Consider the following 25,815-nt stretch of genomic DNA (forward strand, 5'->3'; position numbering starts at 1 on the left):
CAGTCGTTCATCCCATATTCCTCCTCCTGGGGTGGCTGGTCTTGGTGGATCAGCATGGTCACTCCAAGCCAAGAAAGAGTTAGATTGATCTTAGATTAGGTTAAAAGGCCGGCACAAATTTATGGGCCGTAGGGCCTGTATTGTGCTCGAAGGGAAGGTGTAGGTGCCCCTATAGGTGTAGGCTACTGCCCTGCAGCTCTGCAGGCTAGGGGGTAGGGGGTGTGGGGGGGGTATGTAGGTTCTGATTTGGGAGGTGAGGGTTGAAGGATGAGACAGGCCAACACGCCATTCAAAATAAACTCCCGTAGTCCCGTCATCACCATCCTTTCCACCCAATAGCAACGAGTTACCAAATGCCTTGGTCTGTCAGTGCTTGACAGCCAGGGTTGTGGGACTGATGGTGCAGAGCCTAAGGCAATGATTGGAGGACGGCTCTATCGAGCACCTTCGCTCCATCCACCACAAAATGCAGGTTTACTGTCCTGTCCAGTGTTGCATCCCATAAGACAGACTCAGACCTCCCACCTGAAGAGTGCTGATCTCCATGGCCTTGCCCTCGGCAGGATGACAGCTGAGGACCACTGCCATTCCTCTGCTTAGCCCCTGTTATCTGTGCCCTCTCTCCCAGTAAGGAGGCAGTGAATGGGAGTCATGTGTTGCATGGGTGATTTGGAGTGAGTATTTTGAGAATGCTGTTATCCAGGACAGGAATTACAATTTAAACACAAGCGATTATGCAGATACTGGAAATCCAGAACAATACATGCAAAATGCTAGAGAAACTCATCAGATCAGATAGAATAGGCACACCAAAGAGATGCCCCTTCTCCCCTCCCCCTCCCCCAACTTCTTATTCTGGTTTCTTCCCCTTTCTTTTCCAGTCCTAATGGAGAGACTTGGCTGGAAATACCGACTGTTTATTTCCCTCCTTAGATGCTGCTGAGTTCTTCCAGCATTTTGCTGAGGAATTACGTTGTCCAAGAATGAGGCTGAATTCCAAGTGGAGTCCACCAGCTGAAGATGCAAGTAAATGCACTGACAAAGGATGCTGAGGAGGGGTGAGTTTGCAGTAGGGTTAAGTAGTTCAGAGCAGCACAAGGGATTGGGTGAACAGTGCATGTGATCAGCTCATCAAACCATATGCAACACTGAACCTTAGGTTCAAACTCAGATTTATTTGTCACATGAGCATGGAAACATACAGTGAAATGTGTTATTTACATTAGCAACCAACACACCCAAGGATGGACTGGGAGCAGTCCACGAGTGTCACCACACATTCCAGGTGCCAACATTGCACGCCCACAGTGCTCAAAGTTCAAAGTAAATTTATTATCAAAGTACACACGCGTCACTATATACTACCCTGAGATTCATTTTCTTGCAGGCATCCATAGCACACAGAAAGAAACACAATAGAATCAATGAAAAACTGCAAACACAAACAACCCATGTGCAAAAGTTGTGCAAGTACAAAAAAAACCATCATAATAATAATAATAATAATAATAATAATAAATACCTAATAAATATTGAGAACATGAGTTGTAGAGTCCTTGAAAGTGAGGTCCATAAATATGGAATCAGTTCAGTGTTGAGGTGAATAAAGTTATCCATTCTGCATCAGGAGCCTGATGGTTGAGGAACAATAACTGTTCCTGAACCTGGTGCTGTGGTTTCTAAGGCTCATGTAGCCTTTCCTCATGGCAACAGTGAGCAGATTGTATGGCCTGGATGGAGGGGTCCTTGATGATGGACGCTCCTTTCCTGTGACAGCACTCCTTTTAGAGGTGCTCAATGGGGGACTGTGATGGACTGGGCTGTATCCCCTACGTTTTGTGGGCTTTTCCATTCAAGGTCATTGGAATTTCAACACCAGGCTGTGATGCAACCAGTCAGGATACTCTCCACCATGCGTCTATAGAAGTTTGTCAAAGTTTTAAATGACATGCTGAATCTTTACAAACTTCTAAGAAAGTAGAGGTGTTCATCTTTGTAATGGCACTTACATGCTGGAAAGATCCTCTGAAATGAAAGGAATTTAAAGTTAATGACCCTCTCCACCTCCCACAACACAGAATAATGTATCAAGCAACAAAGCCACAACAGCTAAACAAGACCTGTTCCTCTCTCCCATCTACACACATAGATTCCTCCAAACCCCAGCAATGGCCACACACACACACACACACACACACACACACACACACACACACACACACACACACACACACACACACACACTCTCACACACACACACTCACTCACTCACTCACACACACACTCACTCACTCACGCACGCACGCACACACACACCCACACACACACACACACACACTCACTCACTCACTCACTCACTCACACACTCTCACGCACGCACGCACGCACGCACACACACACTCACTCACACACACACACACACACTCACTCACACTCACACACACTCACTTACTCACTCACACACTCACTCACTCACGCACGCAGGCACGCATGCACACACACACTCACTCACTCACACACACACACACACACACACACACTCACACACACACACACACACACACTCACACTCACACACACACACACACACACACACACACACACGTCTTCGGCCTCCAGCAGACCCGTGGATCACAGACATTCCATCCAACTGAATCTGAATCCCAAAGGAAGTGTTGATTGCATCCTACTGGAACATCTTGCAGATAAGTGTTTTCAGTGTCAGCTGGAAGCTTCCTCTTAGCGTTCCCCAGGAGGACAATAACTTGCATTGCTTTGTTGCCTTAAGCACTGATCAAATAATGGATTAAGACTCATCAGTAAGAAAAATCTTCTGGACGAGACCAATATAACATCCATCGGGCAATGTTCTGTAGTGTAGTATGTGTTATCTCATTGATCAGTGAATGTCACACTTTGCAAAGTGTTTATCACAGAAAGTTGTCACATTCTTTCACAAGTACATGGTTTGCTCAGTTAGTCCCAGAGAATGTAATATCCATGTACGTGTACACTACCTGAGCTTCATTTTCTTGCAGGCATTTACAGGAAAATAAAGAAATACTACAGAATCGATGAAAAGCGATACATAACAAAGACTAATAAACAACCAATGTGCAAAAAAAGATAAATCATGCAAAAATAAATAAATAAATAATACTGAGAACATGAGTTGCAGAGTCCATGAAAATGAATCTGTAGGTTGTGCAATCAGTTCAGTGCTGAGGTGAGTGAAGTTATCCATGTCAGTTTAGGAGCCTGATGGTTGTACGGTAATAACTGTTCCTGAGCCTTGTGGTGTGGGACTTAAGGCTCCTGTACCTCCTGCCCGACAGTAGTAGCAAGAAGAGAGCTTGGTCTGGATGGTGCGGACCCTTGATTATGGATGTTGCTTTCTTGTGGCAGTGCCTGTGATGACTGGGCTATACCAACCACTTTCCAGAGACCCTTCTGTTCCTGCACATTGGTGTTTCTATCCAATTAGGTTGAAATAAGTACGTACCCAATGATAAAGCTGTGAAGATATTTTAAACACCTTTGGGACAGATACCTTAAATATTTTCTGCAGTTCTAGTTTCCTTCGAGTAAAAAAAATTCTGAGAAGTTGCAGCTAACAAAAAGATTGAATGGCTTTTTTTTAATCTTCACAAAAGCAGACTCTAAAACTACAAATGGATTGGGACAAACTAGATGGGAAGAGATTAGCTGAAGTTTTCTGTGAAGAACCCAGTGTCTGGGTACAACAGGTAGCAATGATTCTAATACGGCAACTGATGCACATCAGCACATTTGAGGCTTGAGTTGTACCAGACGCCAATTTGCTATGTGCAGTACCAACATCTGCCAGTAGGATGCAGTGTTGGCGGATCATGATATCAAACATACAATTCTGGAGTACAGGGTTCTATAGTCCGGTTTACGGTATATTGTGCTTAACTTTGCACAATTCAGCATCTACAGGAATGGCACACCAACAAAATCATGCTTACAAAATACCTGAGGTGAGATTGTTCACAAGGGTGTAATTGGGCAGTGCAGGCTTGTAGGCCAGAAGACTATTATTGTGCTGTATCTCAAAATAATAAGTTAAAGAGGTTTAAAGTGAGAGGGGAAAAGTTTCAAGCAAGTTTGTGAAGCAAGTATTTAGATTTTTATTTGATATACAGAGAACAGTGGGTGCCTTCACATAATGGAGAGATATACACTTTGTGCAGGCAGGTGGGATTAGTTTGAATTGGCATCATGCTTGGCCAAAGGGCTTCTTTACATGCAGGAGTACTCAGCATTATCGGGGTTCATAGCCACAGTGGCTCTGAAACCACTAGTCCTCCTGCTCTGGTGTTAACATCTTGCCTTCAGCAAGTAGTTTTTTCTCTAGGAACAGCTGGGCGGGGGCACATATCTTTAAAAGGACAGGCCAATAGGATGCCTTCCTTTATGCTGTGAGAAGACAGAATAAAAGACCATTTTATTGTAAATTATTTCTTTATTTTCCTGTGAATGCCTGGTAGAAAATGAATTTCAAGCTAGTATAAGTCTGGGGCTTCTCTCTCTGCAATGCTGAGGCTGTGAGACTGCCCCCGGTTGCTGTACTTCATGTTTGCGGACTTTGTGGTGGTTTGCCCCCCTAATATGACTAACTGAATACCGAACCTTTGGGCCTATTCCGGGGAATTGGATCTAAGGACTCCATTTGGTTTGGAATGCTATTGTTACTTTCTTCCATCGTTTATATAATTTATTTTGTGTTTTTCTTTCTCTCTTTCTCTGTGGGCTCTGAGGATTTGGTCTTATTTAGTTCATTGGGTTCTTTCTGATCCCTCGCTTTATGACAGCCTGTAAGCAGACAAATCTCAAGGCTGTATAATTTATACATTCTTTGATAATAAAAGCACTTTGAAACTTTGAATTTTGAAACATATACAGACCTTGATAATAAATTTACTTTGAAGACCAGGGAAATTACACTAGAATTGCAAGAAGCATTGGTTCCTGAGTACTGGAACACAACCAGGGCTAAAGGGAAACTCTTACCATTAGTGGAATTTATATTGGCCATGAGGTCTATAACCCACATACCCAAAGGAAACTCCTAAGACCAGAAAAAGAACATGCAAACTCCACACAGGCAGCACTAGAGGTCCAGACTGAAACCAGTTTGTTGGAGTTGTAAGGCAATGTGCTGTCCCTAAAAACAATGAAATAATTATTTGTTCAGCATGTAACCTCCTTGACCACTGAGGAGTATCGGAATCATCTATAATCCTCATTCTTCTTCCTCCCCCCCCACCCCACATCTTCATACCCTAACCTCTTTCTTTCCAGCCCTGATGAAGGGTCTCACCCAAAATGTCAACTGTTTCCATCATGGTGTGCTGAGGTGCTTGGAAGTAGGTACAGGGGGGATGTTTTTCACACAGATTAGTGGGTGTGTGGTATGCACTGCCAACAACAGTGGTAGAGGAGGACACAACAGGGTCTTTTAAGAGACGCTTAGATAGGTATGTGGAGCTTAGAAAAATAGAGGGCGATGCGGTGGGGAAATTCTAGGCAGCTTCTAGAGTAGGTTATGTGGTCAGCACGACATCATGGGCCGAAGGGCCTGTATTGTTCTGTAGATTTCTGTGTTCTATGTTCTTAAAATGATGCCTCAGAAAGGTAGTATCCATCATTAAGGACCCCCACCACCCAGGAAATGCCCTCTTCTCATTACTACCTTTAGAGAGGAGGTACAGGATCCTGAAGACACACAATCAACATTTTAGGCACAGCTTCTTTCCCCTCAGCCATCAGATTTCCGAAAAATCTGTGAACAATGAACAATAACTCACTATACTTGGTCTCCTATTTGCACTACTTATATATAAAATTGTAATTTGTAGTATCCTTATGTATTTCACTGTACTGTTGTCAGCACTGCATTACAGAAACAAATTTCACCACATACCGTTTATCAGTGATTCAGGTTCAGATGTGAGGAAAACAGCGAATCCCAATTCATGCCTGCCAAATCCCATCAAAATTGGTCTCACTCTAGTTTAGAATCTCAAGGCCAGTCCCATTTCCCCCCATAACTACCTTGAAAGTAACGGGAATGATTTTAAAGTTACTCTCTGTCTTTTGGCTGAGATCCCAGTCCCTTCTCTCTCATTTTAACTCCATCCTGTCTAATTTTTCCTATCTTCAACTGTCCCGCTGCCTCTATCCCTTCCACCTCCTTAACGCATTACAAATATGTTTATCAGGCTTTCTTCAGTTATGAAAATGTTTGAAGCATTGAGCTGGCATTGTTCCTCCACTGCAGTTCATTTCCAAACTTTGTGGCAGCGACAATGGCATATATTGAGTTAACTCTGAGGACCAAAGAGTGAGATTCGTAATTTAGTTATTAACTCAGTTGTTCAGTGTGACTGTCTTGAATGCCTTGTCTTCTCAAGCCCAAACTCCACCCGCACCATCATTTAAACTATTGATAAAATTATTGCGAATTTGCCACACTGCTCTACGCCCGGACTCCAGACCCCGGCCGCAGTTTCCAGACGGAACAGATTGATGGGGAAGACTCATTTCTGTTTCCGGTAAGCGGCAAAATGGCGCTGCTGGTCGGACGAAGGCTGGTTACCGGGGTTGGAGCGGTGGCAATCAGAGGTACCTGTTGCGGCAAAAACGTCAGCGGTACCGGGGGCAGAGGAGAGACGGACACAGGCGGCCTGGGGTCATTGGTGTTGATAAAGAACCTAACCTTTGATTAAGGGTCCCCACTTACTCGGGAACTCAGTCAACCCCCTTCACTGACTGATTTACCGGCTTCAGACAAACACCAGTAATCTGAGTTTCATGATTAAAGACGTCTAAATAGGGAACCACAAATAACACATTTCCCAGCTTTGCTTTTGATCCCGACTTGTTATATTCATGAGTACTCCATCCCGCCGGCCCAACCCCATCCCAGTCCCTGGACTATCGGTGTCTGGAGCGTGCCGGGCCTGACATAACCTCAACCTCTCCTCACTCCACTAGCCTTCGCACGTCACCACCCTGACACATATATACACTTGCCTCATCCCCTTCGCTCATGCACACATCAGCATTTGGTACTGGGAATACAATATTTTCGTGTGAAATTTAAAAAAATAGTGTTGTAATTCTCAGCAGGTCAGACAGCATCTGTGGACAGAGAAACAGTTCAAATTTCAGTTTATTGGCTCTGTTAGGTCCTGTTTCTATTTCAGATTTCCAGCATCTGTAGTTTTCTTTTAGACATTGTACCATCCCATGGCTACATGAAAATCTGAAACTGCCAGAAATGCTCAGCAAGTTGGGTAGAGTCCTTGGAGCAAGAAACAATTTTTCACCTGTCCTCGACCTTCATTCACCACGTTTTAACTAAGGCTTCTCCAGGCAGATCAGTTATGATTTACAACCCTTTACTATTTCAGAACTAACAGCATCACCACTTGTTTCCAGTCTTTTAGCTTTCAGTGACCAGAGACTTCATGATCAGCATTATCCTCTGATAAGCACAAACACACATCTATGTATTATCTATCAGGCCAGTTTAGTACAGTCGCCATCCTTTCCCATTCAGAAAGGGATGGGAAATGGAAATTTGAATCATTGTTTCAAGACTGGTCATTAAAGGGAAACAATGGTTTGGCAAGTAATAATTGTACATTGCAATAAAGAGACGTATTGCCATCTCGGAAGCCCTTTATAGATTGAGGTGATACAGTTTTGGGGAAGTTTTGAAATCTAGAGTCTGAGGATTTCTGTCCAGACAGATGTTAGGTGATCAAGCCTCCACCTGTGCTACAAATAGATAATGATCAATGATGAAAGCTGTCATCATTTCCCGCTTTACTCCCTGAAACTGCAAAGATTTGTCTGAAGGGTCATTGGTCTGTTTTCCTGTAAAGGAAAGAGGGAGTCCAGTCTCAGATTCTTAGCAGTCAAGTGGTTGGTCATCTCAGCATTGAGGGAAGTGTATCATAAGAACAGCACTGGAGAGGGATAGGAACAGGCAAGTTAGAGAAATGTTTAATTGGAGTAAGGGGAAATAGGCTATCAGGCAGGAACTTGAAAGCATAAATTGGAAACAGATGTTCTCAGGGAAACATACTGAAGAAATGTGGCAAACGTTCAGGGGATATTTGCGTGGCGTTCTGTAGATACATTCCAACGAGAGTGAAAGGAAATAGGTACAGATGAGATGTCGGGTAAGATTTTTATGCAGAGAGTGTTGAGTGCGTGGAATGGGCTGGCAGTGGAGGCGGAAACAATAGGGTCTTTTAAGGGACTCCTGGATGAATATATGGAGCTTAGAAAAGGTGAGGGCTATGGGTAACTCTCTAAGGTAAGGACATGTTCAGCACAGCTTTGTGGGCCAAAGGGCCTGTATTGTGCTGTAGGTTTTCTATGTTTCTATAAGTGCTGAATGCACATTAATGTGATTGGGAAAAGTATGGGAGTGTATGAGGCAAATCTGCAGGAGTTGTGATTCTACGAGTTGTGTAGCCTTTCATGTGAATGTAAGCTGATCGTCAAGCACACATTGTACGCACTAATGCTATTTATTCTCCGTACATTCCCATCAATATCCTGCCACCACTATACTCACCTGTCCAGGGGCCATCTTACTGTGGTGAATTAATCTACCAATCTGCATGTCTTTATGGTTCAGATGGAGACTAGTTTCTGGTCTCATAGTGAGAGAGTGAAAACTTCACACCAACAAAACAAGTTTTGTTCTTCCCTCCCACCCACACACATGCACAGTCCAACACAGGGATTCACAGACAATGGGCATTGACTTCCTCTGTGGACTCGAAAACCCAGGACTTTCAGATTGCCAATCAACCTTCGGGCTTCAAATTATCAAAGTGTTGATATTACAGTTAACTGAGGGCCATGACTACCAACTGAGCAACCCTGAAGTTGTTTATAACAAAAACAATGGTTGTTTTGAAAGTTTATGGTACAGAAACAGGTTCTCATTGCAACACCTTCACTCCTGCTGACTGAACTCTCAGGATGTGACGTAGAAATTCATTGCACAATTTTCAAACTTCTTTATTGTTGAATTTCCCAGACATTGTTTAGAATGTGATTTGACTCTGAAGGCTTGCATATCAAGTTTATACATTGTGAGAATGACACTGATGTCTATCAGCTGCACCCCTGTACTGTCCGACAGTGTGTTAGGTATAAGGGAGTACGTTCAATGGAAACAAGAATGGCCATTTGTGTTGGGATTGAGCGTTTTGGGAATAAATCTCTGGTGGGCCACATCGATTTGTGGGGCATGAAAGGTGATCAGGAAAGAAGAAAGTTGAGGACACAACCCTATTGTACAGAGCTGGTGGGTAAAATACTGAAATTGGATGGGAAACGGCTGGTTTGTTTCTCTGGGGATCATGCAACTTATTGTAGGATTTTAATGGCCTCCGGGATACACCATTATTCATGTAGTGTAGGATGTTTTCATTGTATTCTGATCTGTTGTACAATATGGATGAAATTTAGTTAGAATTTTAAATTTGCAAGTGTATGAAAACTCAAGTCTGGTGGACTTGAATTCATCAAGTTCAGGAACAGTTATTACCCTTCAACCATCAGGCTGTTGAACCAGAGGAGACAACTTCACTCACCCCAACACTGAATTGTCCCCACAGCCTATAGACTCACTTTCAAGGACTCTTCATCTTATGCAACACATACAAATGCTGGAGGGACTCAGCAGATCAGGCAGCATCCATGGAAATAAAAGTCGACCTTCCTTCGGGACTGGAAAGGAAATGTGAAGACACTAGAATAACAAGGTGGGGGGAGGGGAAGAGGATAGTTAGAAGGCGATACCTGAAACCAGGTGGGTAAGAAAGGTAAAGGGCTCGAAAGGAAGGAATCTGACAGGAGAGGAGAGTGGACCATAGGATACCAGAGGAAGGTGATAGGTGAAAAGAGGTAAGACACTGAGTGGGGAATAGAAGAAGAGGGGAGGGAATTTTTTTTTAACCAGAAGGAGAAATCAATATTCGTGCCACCATTTTGGAGGCTACCCAGACAGAATATAAGATGTTGCTCCTCCACCCTGAGGATGGCTTTGGTTCGGCATGACACAAGAGGAAACCATGAACCGACACATCAGAATTAAAATGTTTGGTCACTGGGAAGCTCTGCTTGTGTTCTCAATATTTAATGCCTGTTTATTGTTATATATTCGATATTCTGTGTATTTACTGTGAATGCCTGCAAGAAAATGAACTCAGTATTATATATGGTGACATATATTAACCTTGATAATTTCTTAGAATTTTAAACTTCAAAATACATTAGCAGAGAAATTAACATTTATTGCCCAGCTGTTTTGTGTCACATCTAAAGACAAGAAAGTCTGTACATAAGGTTTTAATTTAATTTGTTCCATAAAGATTCTTGAAATACACTGATAGTGAGTTGATTACATTTAAAGCAGTGGTGTAAGTGAATAATACTTGAGCCACATTCTGTTATTTAGGTGGAGGCTGGAGTTGTGTTTGCCAGAAATCTACGTATACTGCTCTTCCCAATGACTATAACTGGTGAGTAATTACATTTCTGATACTTTTACTGAAAGCTAGACTTTCCTGCAGTAAATATAAGTTACAAAGTCACACCATGACTAAAGAAGATGTGAGAGAGATCACATACCAAATGCAGGTTTAGTCTCCTTAGTTAAGGGGAAATCTGTTAATATTGATCATACCTCAGAGAGGATTCACCAGGCTGTTTTCTTGAATGAGGGGTTGATTAACAATGAAAGATTTGACTATATTTGAAGACTGCCAGTAAGCCAACTTTTAACCCTCAGTTCCGACGAAAAAGGTGATTTTATTAGAACCATAGAACATTACAGCATAGAATCAGGCCTTTTTTGCCCTATTGAACCATGAGATTCTGAGAAGCCTAATGGGTTAGCTGTTGAGAGGATGTTTCCCGCAAGGAGGACTCTAGAACTGAAGGCAGAATTTAAGACGATAGTGAAGAGGGGATTTCTTCGCTGATGGTCTTGTACCCAAGGGAGCTGTGGAGGTTGTATCATAACTTGTCAGGGCCATGATGCCCAGTTATTGAACTAGACAATAACTGGGCAGTGAAGTCGAGGCATCATTAAATGGTGGAAGAAGCAGGAGGGGTGGGATTCTTAACTGCCCTGGTCTTATGTTTTTACCTTCATTTCTTAACAGTAAAGTTGAACTTGCATTGACGTCAGATGGACGGACAATTGTTTGTTATCATCCATCGGTGGACATCCCATACGAACACACCAAGGTGGGGTTGAATATTTACACATGTTTATGCTGGAGTTTTTTTTTAAACTTTGTGTATACTTTGTTGTAGACATAGTGTTACTCAATACAATTTCAACATTGACAAGATAACTTAGAATCATTTTATACAGTTCATACCTAGAACAATTTAATAAACCATAGCAGTCCCATTTCGCGACCTTGAGTCTCTAATCTTGCACTTATTTAGTGCTCCTTTAAGTGCTGGTGAAGATTTCTGCCTTCATCGACATTGCAGATTAAGAGTTCCACACTCCCGCTACCTGTTCAATCTTTTATCAACTTTCATCTAATATTTCTACCAATGAACTTGAAGTTACATCTATTTAATGACTTCTTTGCTGAAAGAAATATGCCATTCCTGTTTACTCCATGTAGGTCTTGTAATAATTTTATGGATTTCATTCAAATCTCCACATCAGTTCTTTTATTCCAAAGAATACAACCCCAGCACAGACAATCACTCTTTCAAACCACATTTCTCCAGTCTTACAAGAATTCTTGTAAATCTTCCCTTATTCTCTTTGGTGCTTTCTCATTCCTTCCCATAGTGTAGTGACTGACACTGTACAGAGAGCACTACTATTGACTGATTACAGTTTTACACAGTTCTGGCACAATCAACATCTATATATCTTAATTAATCTGTGCTTCTCTGAATATTGATTTATTTTTATTCTGTTCTGTTGCTACTTTCAATAATGAGTGTATACGTGTCTCAAAGCCCTCTGTTCCACCACAATTAGTACATTCACTTGCTTTGTTTGCCTGCTCCAAGTACCATAAGCTGTAAGAGTACATTTAGGCCATTTGGCCCATTGAGTCTACTCTGGCATTCAGTCTTGGCTGATTTAATTTCCCTTGCAACCCCATTCTCCTGCTTTCTCCCCATAAGCTTTGATGCTGTTGCTAATCAGGAACCTACTTTAAGTGTACTCAGTGACTTGACCTCACAGCCGTCTGTGACAATGAATTCCACCAATTCACCGCCTTCTGGCTCATCTCTGTTCTAAAGGGTGGTCCTCCTATTCTGAGGCTGTGCCCTCTGGTTCTAGATTCCACTACAGGAAACAACTACATGTCAGCAGCCTTCCTCTCTTTTCGGTTCACATCCTTAGCCAAAGGCTAATGGAAACTTATAATCAAATGTGCACTTTTTCCTCCCTTACTTTTTAAAAGCCTGGGAAATAGCATCCACATTTTAAAGTTGTTGAGCCTCCTTGTATGTTGTTTCTCACTATTTATTCCCATTTATGGTATTTCATATTTTTCTCCTCACTGCCAATACATCACCTTCTTCATGAGGACAGATGTCTTCCACCTACAAATTAAAGCTACAGTTTTGACCTTTAATAAAGCTCACTCTTTCCTTTTCTTTCTGATTCTCTTTCCCTTCCTTCATTCATACACTGCTTAAGGATCTTCCTTTATTACAGCTGTAAAAATTATTTTGCTTGCCCAATTTCATTTTTTAATGTAATATCTTCATTTTTTATAACTCTGTCATAGCTAGATTCAAGCTTGGCCATGAAAGGGAGAGGATTGGCCAAGCAGCTAGCAACCACATCCCATAAAATCCCAGAGCTTCGGAAACATCAAAAGAAGCCCAAAGACCTCATTCCTGGGAAAGGAAGCATCTTCAAAGATGGGCCACACCTAGGTAAAAACTTAAAAGACTGGCCCAGGACAGGGGACTCTGGCAAGATGCTTTCAGCAGCATATGCCCCAGCAGGGGTGATAGGCTAAGCAACAAGCATGAGTTTTTATACTCCAGACTTTTTAGTTTTTGAGCTCTTGATATCTTGATATTTCTCATAAGCTGACTTGTCCTTCTTTGGCTCCTGACCTCAGCTATAGGCACTTGAGGGAGAAACTGGTTTACTGTGACTTTGATAATGCACCCCAGTGTTTTTTCTAGAGGATCAACTAAACAGGTGGATATCATAATACAGATAGTCTGCCAGATTTGGTATTTTTAATGGAACAAATATGGGATACAAACAATAATGGTAAAATTTAAATAGTATTGTTGAAGAAGGTGTTTTGATTTTTTAACTAGAGTGATATTTTTGGATTTATTTGTCTAAGGAATTCCTGCTGAATAAGATCTGATGAAGGGTCTCAACCCAAAATGTTGACTATTCATTCCCCACCATAGATGCTGCCTGACCTGAGTTCCTCTAACATTTTGTGTCTGTTCCTCTGAATTTCCAAAATCTGCAGAATCTCTTGTGCTTATAATAGTTCCTGGGTCTTAGTGTTTGTTCCTGTTAGTGTTTAAATTTTGAATTAACACAGCATTAGACTTAAGAGGTGTACAATCCTGATACCATGCTCTACATTTGTTGACAACCTTCCCGCTGGAAAAATACTGAAAAATTGGTATTTATACTATCACTTGGGGAATTCAGTGAGGTTGTTGGGTTAATATAAAGCCGTTGTTTTATAATAACAGAACATGAAGTCATGTTCGGCTCTATTACTTCTTGACAATTAAAGTGTGGAGCGAGATTTAAATTGACAAGGACGAGAGCAGAAGGCAAACGGATGTTCAATGCCATCTGCCTGTGTTCGACCAGTCTCCCTGTCACTGCTGCTGGAGAAAAGTGCTGGAGTCTTGGGTTTGATCTCCTTGGCGGCGTGACTCATGGCTATGGGACTTTATCTCAGGGGAATCTGCGGTTTAATTTTTAATGTCCTCAGCACTGAACGTGCTCCGATGATTTGCTTTCAGAGGGTTCTTTGGTTCATGTTCCATGTGTTTCTGGTTTGTCTTTTTTGCTATTTAATGGGTTCCATGGTGCTTTTTGTTTCATGGCTGCTTATAGGAGGAAAATCTCAAGGTTGTATACTGTGTACATACTTTGATAAATGTACTTGGAATATCCTCTTCTAGGGTAAGGGGGAAAAGACAACAAACCCAAGCTGTCAGAACTTTGCAGAATAACAGTACCAATATGTCTTTACGTATTTATATTTAGTGTTGAAAACATGTTTGTTTGTTACTTTTAATTATTTAAGAATAGGTCAAGGGGGGGTAACCTAAAGCTTGGACAAAGAGGAGAAGTGATTAACAGATGGGGGTATGTTATCAGTAGAGCCTGGTGCAGATTGTATAACCATCCTCACTGTTTCAATTCTCTAAATTTAAGGACCTCAAAAGCAATTTTTAAGTTGTCCCATTTATTACATATGTGCGGAGCATGAATGAGAAATGAACAGCAGGATTAAAAGTTTTTTAATGAGTCATGTTAGCCGCCGTATATGCTGGGCGACTTACAATGAGGGAGCTATGAACTGGACCCAGTGATATAAAAAAAAATGCACACTCAAAAGCCTGCACTCAAAAGAGAGTGCCTCTCATACATAGGAAGCCTAATTGGTTCACCACATGATCAGTCGGCCGCAGGAATACTTGCCATATTCTAACAATTGATTTGCTATGGTTCACTGTTATTGGCTGATCAGTTCCCAAATTTGATTCATACTGTTTTCAGCCCATCCCACGACCATCCCCTGTGGAGAATAAAGAGGAGACTCACGAACAGGTACTAAAGGCCAGATTAGAAAAAGAAGGGCTGCAAGATAAACAGGGGCCTACAATCGAAGAACTCAGCAAAATGTTCTACACAACGAAACACCGTTGGTATCCATTTGGACAGTAAGTACTATTTGTCCAGTTCTCATAACCACAGTAGATTTCAGTATTTCTAAGAAATGTGCAGTGAGTTTGTGTTTGATGTAACCTTAAAGCAATTCATCTGACAAAGATCAATCGTGGTAGGACTAGACTTGAGTATTTGGAATTACTTGGAATTTCTTTCTTTCCTCTCCCCAGTCCTACACTGGGAGTGCTTCCACTTTGGGGTGTGTAATGGGATGTTCTCAATCAGCTTATCTCTTCCATGTATTTTAACTACACAGTGTCACTTTCTCCAGGTCTGAGTGGATCTTAGTGTAAAGTAAATATTCCATAGGAGTTCTGCTGTATAGATGGCAACCAATCAGTACCTAGCATGTCTTGTATCACGTCATTTAGATTATAGTTGATCTGTATCTCAAGTCCCATCTATCTGCCTTGATACTGTAAGCCTTTATGCTCTTACCTACTTAAAACCAAACCATAAGTGTTGATGAACACAAGAGATTCTGCAGATTGCTGGAAATCTTGAGCAAAACACAGAAAATGCTGGATGAACTCAACAGATCAGGTAGTATCTACAGAGAGGAATAAACAGCATTTCAGCCCCAAACCCTTCATCAGGGCTGGAAAGGAAGAGGGAAGGAGCCAGAATAAAAAGGTTAGGGGAAGGGAAGGAATACAAGCTAGAAGGTGGTAGGTGAAACCAGGTGAGGAGGCAAGGTGGATGAGTGAGGGAGGGGAATGAAGTGAGAATCTGGGAGGTGACAGGTGGAAAAGGTAAAGGGATTTAAAAAAAGATGAATCTGATAAGAGAGGAGAAAGGAAAGGAGGAGGGTGTGAGAAAAATATCAGCATTGACATGTTCACTTAACCCATATATGTCAAACTCAAGGCCCGCGGTGGAATTATCTTTGGCCCGCGAGATAATATCTAATTACTATTAAAGCTGGCCCCAGTAATCGAAGCGCCTATGGCATATGATATGGCTAATGCTGAGTTTATTCAGGTACCAGGTTTTCAGGGTTTTTAGTGTTTATTCGGCAGTCTTGCTCGGCAGTCTTCTTCATAAGAAATGGAATTTGTAAAGTGAAACAGTTTGTAGTTATAGCAGAGACTGAGACACATGAGAGCAGGCTGAAAAAACGGAGGCAACGAAAGCTGCGTTCGCACGCGTCCGACTGATCCGGCCCGCATGAAGCTGCATTTTGCTCAATCCGGCCCGTGACCTAAAATGAGTTTGACACCCCTGATAACCCTTCTCTCAATAGGTTTTCGGGAAGAAAGTTTGAAATCTCACTGCCCTTTGTTGTGGATACATTTTAAAATTATGCTTCCATGTTCTGGACATGTTCACTGGAGAAAACAGTTTCTGATTACCCCATCAAATCTAATCAGAAGTTTTTAAAAAAGGTTGAATAGCTGTCAACCATTCAGTTGGTGAGATCATGGCTGATCTGTGACCTGACTCCATACGTCAGTTTAGCCCAGTATTGTTTAATACAATTCATGAATAAAAGCCTATCAATCTCATATTTAAATCTAATAGTTGACGTGCATTATATGCTGCATTCAGAAGGGGATTCCAGTCTCTGAACTAAATCTATACATCTTAGACTCCTCGCTGTGGAAGTGGTTTCAATCTAATCTACTCAGCTCATGCCCTTCCAGATTGTAAAACTTCAGTAATGTCCAATAACTGTACATTGAATGTTACAGTGAAATGCATCGTTTGCATTAACCACCAACACAATCTGAGAATGTGCGGGGGCAGACCACAAGTGCTGCCAACATTCCAGCACCAACACAGCATGCCCACAGAAGCACAACAACATGCAGCCAATGTACAACAAGCAGCAACAACATTACAAACAAAACCCCACATTCACGAAAACAGATAGGCTACCTCTGAACCTCTTGACTTCCAGGTCATAGACAGGACTCACAGGCAACTGGCTCCAGACTCGCCAAACTCTGGATTCACTGACCTCGGAGCTTTGTGGTGAACGTTGTGGATGATACAAAGATGGGTGGAGGGGCAGGCAGTGTTGAGGAAGCAGGGTGTCTGCAGAAGGACTTGGACATATTAGAATGGGCAAAGAAGTGAAAGAGTATAAGAAGTGTATGGCCATTGCACTTATGGTAAAAGAAATAAAGGCATAGACTATTCTCTAAATGGGGAGCAAATTTGGAAATCAGAGATGCAGAGAGACTTGGGAGCCTTAGTGCAGGATTCCCTAAAGGTTAACTTGCAGATTTGAGTCAAAGTAAGGAAGACAAAAGCAATGTTCGCATTCATTTTGAGAGGATTAGAATATAAAAGAAAGGATGTAATGCTGAGGCTTTCTAAGGCATTGTTCTGACTGCATTTGAAGTATTGTGAACAGTTTTGGGCCCCTTACCTAAGAAAGGATGTCCTGGCATTAGAGAGAGTCCAGAAAAGGTTCATGAGAATGTTCCTGGGATGAAAGGGTTAACATATGAGAGGTGTTTGATGGCTCTGGGCCTGTACTCACTGGAGCTTAGAAGAATAATGAGGAATCTCATTGAAACCTATTGAATATTCAAAGACCTGGATAGAGTGGATGTGGAGACAATGTTTCCAGTAGTGGGAGAGTTTAGGACCAGAGGGGATAGTCTCAATATAAGAACATCCACTTAGAACAGACATGAGGAGGAATTTATTTAGCCAGAGGGTGATGAATCTGGAATTCATTGCCACAAACAGCTGTGGAGGCCAAATCATTGGGTGTATTTGAAGCGGCGGTTGATAGGTTCTTGATTGGTAAGGGTGTCAAAGGTTACAAAGAGAAATACAGGATAATGGGGTTAAGAGAGATACTAAATCAACCTTGATCGAATGGCAGAGCAGACTCAATGGGCTGAATAGCCTAATTCTGCTCCTATATTTTGTGGAGTTAGGGCTCCAATGTCTGAACCTGCTGGATGACCTTAGGAATCACTGACCCTCTGGCAACCAAGTCCAGCTCCTGGCCTTCACATGTGGCTTAGCTACTAAGCCTGGCGGAAGAGTTTCTACTGACAGGAGAAAGAAAAGGCATACTGGCACCTTAAAACCAGGCTCATCAACTGTGGTTGGCAGCTTCTCTAGGAGAAGGAAAACTCTCATCTCAAACCTGCACTGGCTTGCAGCTATACCCACTCATGGGAAAAGCTTTGGGAGCAAACCCCATGGGAAAATCCAGAACTGGAGCCCTAAGGCAGTCCTGCATTGAGTTCAATGCTGACTGGAAACTCCAGCAATGCTGTTGGTACCAAACTCTATCAGTCTCTGCCATTCCTTTGGGTTCATCAGATACATGGAGAGGGGGAGCTTCCTACATGGGCAACAGCTCAGTCTCCATATCGGACTGCTCAGGCTTGCGTATCTAGACAGCTAGGATGCAATATCCGTGGTTAACTCTGGCTGATGGAGGCCTCAGCCAGTCAGCAGCTATTGATCAATACTTTAACATACGTTGTAGATGCGAGTCATTTCCTGATTCATAGGCCAATTGACCTACTTTTCCACGTGTCAAAAACAAAACCTTTTGACTTTGCATTGGTCAATCTTTTCAAATGACGACTTTGCAAAATTGCACTAGCACTGTGCAAGAACTTAAAATATACTTTAAGATTCTGCTGCAGATTTGTTAACCTTTATAGTGTCGGAGTTATACAGCATAAAAACAAGCACCTCGGCCCAGTGAGTTGGCACTGACCAGCAACCACCCAATTAAACTAATCATATACTTACCCTAGTTTATTCTCATCAACTCCCATCAGATTTTACCACTCACTTACACGCTGACAGCAACTTGCAGTAGCTGGTTAATCTCCTAATACACAACAGAGCACCCAAGGGAAACTCACTGGGAGAATATACCAGCATTGCCTAAACGTAGAATCAGTAGCTCCTTAATATCTATCTCTTCAAATATGTTGAATTCAATCACTGTTAGATAAAATACCCATGCACCTTTGCACTCTTAACTAAATTTGGATCATTCTAATTTGCATGATTTGAGAATTCAGTCCAATATGGCCTGCTTTCTTGTAGGGGTGTGGAACATTGTTGTAGAAAATAACCCTGAACGCATTACCTTTCTGATATGAGATAGTCTCTTTATCCAAATCTAGATTCAGGTTAACTTCTCCCATCATATAGGTCTGCTGTCGCCTCACGCTTTCCGGTTTTAGCATTTATACATTTTACCAGCTCCAACAAGGGGCATATTTCCCACTACTGTAGAGAGCACTTGTCTAATTTCTCAGTTCTAGCCGTAAAACCAGAGTTGCTCATCAGCCTTCTGTTATATCCTCTTTATTGCTGATCTGATTTTTCTTTGCTAATTTTAAAAACCTCAGCTCTACTCTAACATGTGGTCATCTTTCTTGTAAATAAGATAGTAGGTTACAAGGTTTCCAGTCCTGATCTTTCAGCATGTCACATATATGGCTACCAATGCATTCCATCCATGAGTTTTTGTTTTAAACATCTTAATTTTGCTACCTGCTTTTAAAACTTCATTCCAGGAAATTCAAACCTGGCTGATAGTTTTAACAACAGCATCATTCTAGAGAATTTGAATGCACTTGCTCCAAGGTCATTGCCTTAAGATAAGCAGCTGCCTGCTCCCTGTTCCCAGCTTGTCTGCGAGGCCCAGGGTAGTGCAGCTAGTTGGCTGCACTGACAGTACAGCTTTGAGAGTTCCTAGTGTCATTTAAGACCTGCCCCCCCCCACCCCACCCAGCTTACTACTTTCAAACCTGCATTTAAATTGCAATTTTGAATTCCTTTGACATTCACAGACATTCAAAATCACTCATTTGTTCAATAAATAGATCAGGATTATTAACATTTTAAAAAATAAATAAGGAAGGAATTGAAAACACATAATGTAATTTAGCTAAATTGACCATAAGACGTAGGAGCAGAATTAGGCCATTCAGCTCGAGTCTTCTCTGCATTCCATCATGGCTGATTTACTGTCTCTACAAGATCATAAATAGATCATGATTGAAGGCCATAACTGAATAGAAAGGTTTACACACAAGAGCTTATTTCATTTTTTGTTTGAATGAGCCCATTGCAGTTGTGGGGAGCTAATCTGGACAGGTTGAGTGGATACATTTGGGAAACCTGGGGAAGTTCATGCTGCCGTGTTGGACTCCAAGCCGAGCCAAAATAGAAAAGAACACAAGGCTGGTTGGTCCCTCAGACATGCTCACCCTTCCAATAAGATATGGTTGACCTTAGCCTCTCCTGCTTCTCCTCATACTCCTTAGTTCCCATCACAGTGTCTGTGACTCCCAGGATATAGAAATGTTCAGCAGAGAAACTAACCAAATTGTCATATCGTATCTATGCCAACCAGTGAGCAATAATCTACTGAAATTCTAATTCAGTGCCTGGCCTGTAACCACCTATGCCTTAGTGATTCAAATGCTCACCTGGAGTCTTGAATCCTTCCTCCACTTCCTCTGGCAGTGTATTCCAGGTACTCTGCACTCTCTTGGATCCTCTTTGAATCTCTTCCCTCTTTGATATAGAGAAAATTTCCCTGCAGTCTACCCTGTCTCAAACTTTCATGATTTTATATACCTCAGTTTTGTACCCCCTTAACCTCCAGGAAGAATATTCCTAGTTTTAGAAAGAACACAGACGCTTCTCTAGAAATACTCCTCATAACTGAATCTCCTCTGCATTCTCTCTAGGCTAGGCAGCATAAGTGATCTGTGGCATTCTATGCAAAGAGAACCCAAGTGCTCAACTAGACTCTGACGTGCTGTCAGCAACTCTGCTTCCACCACTCTCAGATCCTCAGCACCCTCTGGATGAAAACCCCTTCAAATCTCTTCCCCTAAATTTAAATATGTGAGGTTTATTCATCTCTGATAAGGGAAAAGATTCCTATACTCTTCCCCTCATGGTTTTATATACCTCAATCATGTTCACTCTTAACCTCCTCTACTTCAGGGAGCACACCTGCCTTTTCCAGACTCTCCTTATAGATGAACTATTCCATCATGGTGAATCTCCTCTGTACTCTTTCCAGCATTATCACAACCCTCCAATAGCGTGGCATCCAGGCTCCAGTTGAGGCCTGACCCAAAGTTTATGAAGTTGTAACATAATTTTTTTATTTGGTGTCTTAATTAATGCAGGCCAGTTTCATAGATGTCTTCCTAACCACATATCTACTTTTCACTGCCACCTTTCGAGATTTCTGAACTTGAACTTCCTTCTGTTCATCAGTACTTCCTAAGACCTTGCCATTCATGGTATATGGCCTATGCTCATTAGTGCTACCAAAATGCAATACCTCAATTTTATCTAAATTGAACTTTATCTGCTATTTCTAAGCCCTTTTCACCAACACAATGTAACCACCTACAGAGTAAGATGCCTTTGTCAATCTTCATGCAATCTGCAAATTTAGTGATTGTGCATCCTACATCTACATACAAATCATTCATGTATATTGAAACAGCAAATATCCTGAGATTGGCCTTCTGGGTAGCAACAGGTATCCCATTACTGAAACAACCCTTTGCCATCACTCTCTATTTCCCAATGTCAAGCCAATTTTAGATCCAATTTATCAACTTGCCCTGGATCCCATGGGCTCCAAGCTTTAGGCCGTGTCTCCCATATGGACCTTGTTGAAGTCCATGTAAATCACATATATTGCATTGCCTTTATCAAACATTTTATCACCACTTCAAAAAATAGGATTAGATTGGTCAGGCAAAGTCATATAGGCTTTCTCTAATTAGATCCCCATTTCCCAAGACAATATAACAATATTGTCCCTCACCATTTTTCCAATAACTTCCCTCTAATGATGTTTTGCTGAAAGGTCAATTGAAACTTTGCTTTTAGTCAGCAAGGATTTTACAGTCTCAGTTGAACCCCAGTAATCTCTCCTTTCTCTCTCAACATTTAGCATTGGGGATTTAGCCATCTTTAAGCTTGCAAAGCATCTCATCATTATTTATTGAGAACTGTAGTAGTCTCACCTTCACTAAAAATCCCTTAAATATTACATCTGCATTCCTTAATGAATAATAATGAAACTTTAGGACCAATGCTGTACTTTGTGACTTCTATGTTACTGATCGCCACACCCTTTCTTTTCCATTACTCATGTTGAGAGAGAAGAGATTCCTCATCACTTCTGTCTGAAATGGACTCGTGATGAAACTATATGTAGTAGTTTTGGATGTCCCCCTCTAGGAAAATATTTCCTCAGTATCCACCTTGTCAAATCCTCTCAAAATTTTATGAATTTCAACAAGATCTTCTTCTGACCTTTTGAATAAAGGCCCAACCTGCTCATTCTTTCTTCATAACCCAATTTCTTTATCCCAAGAATCAGCCTGATGAACCTTCTTTTCCTATATTGTATTCAGTGTTCCAATTCCACTGCTTACAGTGCTTCTTAGAATTGCGCTTGACTGAGTGGAAGGCTATAGAATAGCTGCTTTGATTTTCTTAGTTACAGATGTATCCGCTAACAGCAGAGGTTCCCAACCTTTTTTATGCCATGGACCCCTACCATTTCCTGAGGGATTTGTGGACCCCAGGTTGGGAACCACTGCACTAGAGTGTGCTCTGTGTAGACCTTGGTGGAGGACTTGTCCCAGTACATCCTCCCTCAGGTAGGTCACTGAATGCACTCTGACAGATGTTGATCTAAACATACACTTAGTGGTCACTTTATTAGGTGTACCTGTACAGCTGCTTGTTACTGCATATATCTAATCAGCCAATCACATGTCATAGAGAAATATAGCACAGAAACAGGCCCTCCAGCCCATCTAGTACATGCTTCAATCGTTTAGACTGCCTCCTCCCATCTACTGGCACTGGGCCCATAGCCCTCCATATCTTTATTATCCAAACTTCTCTTAAATGTGGAAATCAAGCTCACAAACAACACTTGTGCTAGCAGCTCATTCCACACTCATGACCCACTTGAGTAAAGTTTACCCTCATGTTCCACTTCTCACCTTTCACCCTGAATCCATGATGTCTGGTTGTTGTCCCACACAACCTCAGTGGAAAAAGATTGCTTGAATTTACCCTATCTATACCCCTCAATTTTGTACACCTCTATCAAATCTCTTCTCAATCTTCTACATTCTAAAGAATAAAGTCCTAACCTATTCTATCTTTCCTTATAACTCACGTCCTCCAGACCCAGCAACATACATTTTTTCTGTAGTCTTCCAACCTAGTTTATATCTTTCCTGTAGGTAGGTGACCAAAACTGCACACAATACTCCAAATTAGGCCTCACCTACATCTTATACAACTTCAACATAACATCCCATCTCCTGTACTCAGTACTTTGATTTATGAAGGCCAATGTGCTTTCTTTAAGACCCTATCTACCTGTGATGCCACTTTCAAGGAGTTATGGACCTGTATTTCCAGATTCCTTTCTCCCACCACACTCCTCAGTGCCCTACCCCTCATTGTGTAAGACCTACTCTGGTTGGTCCTTCTGAAGTGCCAAACCTCAAACTTGTCTGCATTAAATTCCATCTGTCATTTTTCAGCTCATGTTTCCAGCTGATGCAGATCCCTCTGCAAGGCACAATAGCCTTCCTCACTGTCAGTGTTATCCGCAAATTTGGTGATCCAGTTAACCACATTATCATCAAGATCATTGATATAGATGACAAACAACAGAGGACCCATAACCGATCCCTGCGGCGCACCACTAGTCACAGGCCTCCAGTCAGAGAGGCACCCCTCTACTACCACTCCGTGGCTTCTCCTACGAAGCCAATATCTAATCCAATTTACTATCTCATCCTGAATGCCGAGTGACTGAACCTTCTTGGCCAGCCTCCCATGTGAGACCTTGTCGAATGTACGATATGTAGACAACAACTGCCTTGCGTTCATCCATTTTCCTGGTAACTTCCTTGAAAAACGATAAGATTGTTTGGCCATGACCTACATGAATGAAGCTATGCTGACTATCATTAATCAGTCCATGTCTATCCAAATACTTATAAATCTGATCACTTAGAATACCTTCCAATAACTTTCCCACTACTGATGTCAGACTCACAGACCTATAATTTCATAATTTGTGGTTAGAGCCTTTTTTATATAGTGGAACAACATTGGCTACCCTCCAATTCTCTGGAACCTCTCCTGTTGCTAAGGATGTTTTAAATAACTCTGCTAGGGCCCTGGCAGTTTCTGCACTTGCCTTCCGTAGGATCTGACAGAATACCTTGTCAGGCCCTGAGGATTTATCCACCCTGATTTACCTCAGGGTAGTAAACATCTCCTCCTCTGTAACCTGTACAGGGTCCATGAATTTGATGCCACTTTACCTCACTTCTATCAACTCTGTATCCATCTCCCAAGTGAAATACAGATGCAAAGAATTAATTTAAGATCTTCCCCCATCTGTTTTGGCTTCACACATAAATCGCCATTCTGTCTTCCAGAGGACCAATTTTGCCCCTTGCAATCCTTTTGCTCTTAACATATCTGTAGAATCTCTTAGGATTCTCCTTCACCTTGTCTGCTAGAGCAACTTCATGTCTTCTTTTAGCCTTCCTGATTTCTTTAAATGCTCTCTTGTATTTCTTGTACTCCATAAGCACCTCATTTGTTCCTTCTTGCCTATACCTGCTATGCACCTCCTTTTTTTCTCTCAAACAAGGCCTCAATATCTGTTGAAAAACCAAGGTTCCTTACACTTGTTATCTTTACCTTTTATTCTGACAGGCACATAAAAGCTTGGTACTCTCAAAATTTCATTTTTGAAGGCCTTCCACTTTCCAAGAACAGCTTTGCCAGAAAACAGCCTGTCCCAATCCACACTTGCCAACTCACTACTGATACCATCAAAAATAGCCTTTTCCCAATTTAGAATCTCAGACCTATCCTGTTGCATATTTTCTTTGGAACTAATGGCATTGTAGTCACTGGATGAAAAGTGTTCCCTTATACAAACTTCTGTCACCTGTCCTGTCTCATTCCCTAAAAGTAGATTCACTATCACACGCTCTCTCGTTGGGAAATCTACGTCCTGATGAAGGAAACTTTCTTGAACAATTTGACAAACTCTATCCCATCTAGTCCTCTACAGTATGGGATTCCCAGTCAATACGGAAAGTTACTATCACTTACTATAACAGCCTTATGTTTCTTGCAGCAGCCTGCACCTCTTTACAAATTTATTTCTCTAAATCCCTAGGACTGTTGGGTGGTCTGTAATGTGGTTATTAATTATTAATGTGGTCATGCCTTTCTTATTTCTCAGTTTCACCTATAACGCCTCACTGTTCAAGTTCTCCAGTCTGTCCTGACTGAGTACTCCTGTGATATTATCCCTGACTAGCAAGGCCACCCCTCCTGCTCTGTCTCATCTGAAACAATGGAACACTGAGCTGACAGTCATGCCCTGTGCTATTCCGTCTTTCCTACAATTCTTCTGCTTTGAAATATACACAGTTCAAGACACTAGTTGCACCACACTCAACCTTTTAATGCCTGACTTTGGGGTCTTAACAACATCTGTCTTCACAACCTCCCCACTATCTGTTCTGGCATTCAGGATCCCATCCCCCTGCAACTCTAGTTTAAACCCTACTGTGCAGCATTTACAAACCTTCCCTCTACGATATTAGTCCTCCTCCAGTTCAGGTGGAAACTGTCCTTTTTGAACTGGTTCCATCTTCCCTGGAAGAGAGTCCAATGATCCAAAAATCTTATGCCTCCCTCCTGCACCAACTCCTTAGCTATGTGTTAAACTATATAATCTTCCTAGTTCTGGCCTCTCTAGCACATGGCACGGTAGCAATTCTAAGATCACA

The 25,815-nt window shown here is 41.8% G+C and overlaps 1 protein-coding gene across 2 annotated transcripts in view; it reads left to right on the forward strand.

Annotated features, from left to right (window-relative positions):
• Positions 1-985: 985 nt before the first annotated feature.
• The window catches only part of mrpl42 (mitochondrial ribosomal protein L42), a 30,500-nt gene continuing 5,670 nt past the window's right edge, over positions 986-25,815 (forward strand). Inside the window, exons 1-4 of one of the 2 annotated variants that reach the window (XM_073066033.1) lie at positions 986-1,058; positions 10,514-10,577; positions 11,223-11,307; positions 14,822-14,985. In XM_073066033.1, coding sequence (XP_072922134.1) covers positions 1,046-1,058; positions 10,514-10,577; positions 11,223-11,307; positions 14,822-14,985 — 326 coding nt within the window. In that variant the 5' untranslated portion in view covers positions 986-1,045. Of the gene's footprint in view, positions 1,059-6,548; positions 6,649-10,513; positions 10,578-11,222; positions 11,308-14,821; positions 14,986-25,815 lie in introns of those variants that run through there. The other variant, XM_073066032.1, reaches the window with a different exon arrangement.

Source organism: Hemitrygon akajei, chromosome 14, assembly GCF_048418815.1.
Source record: "Hemitrygon akajei chromosome 14, sHemAka1.3, whole genome shotgun sequence".
Lineage (NCBI taxonomy): Eukaryota > Metazoa > Chordata > Chondrichthyes > Myliobatiformes > Dasyatidae > Hemitrygon > Hemitrygon akajei.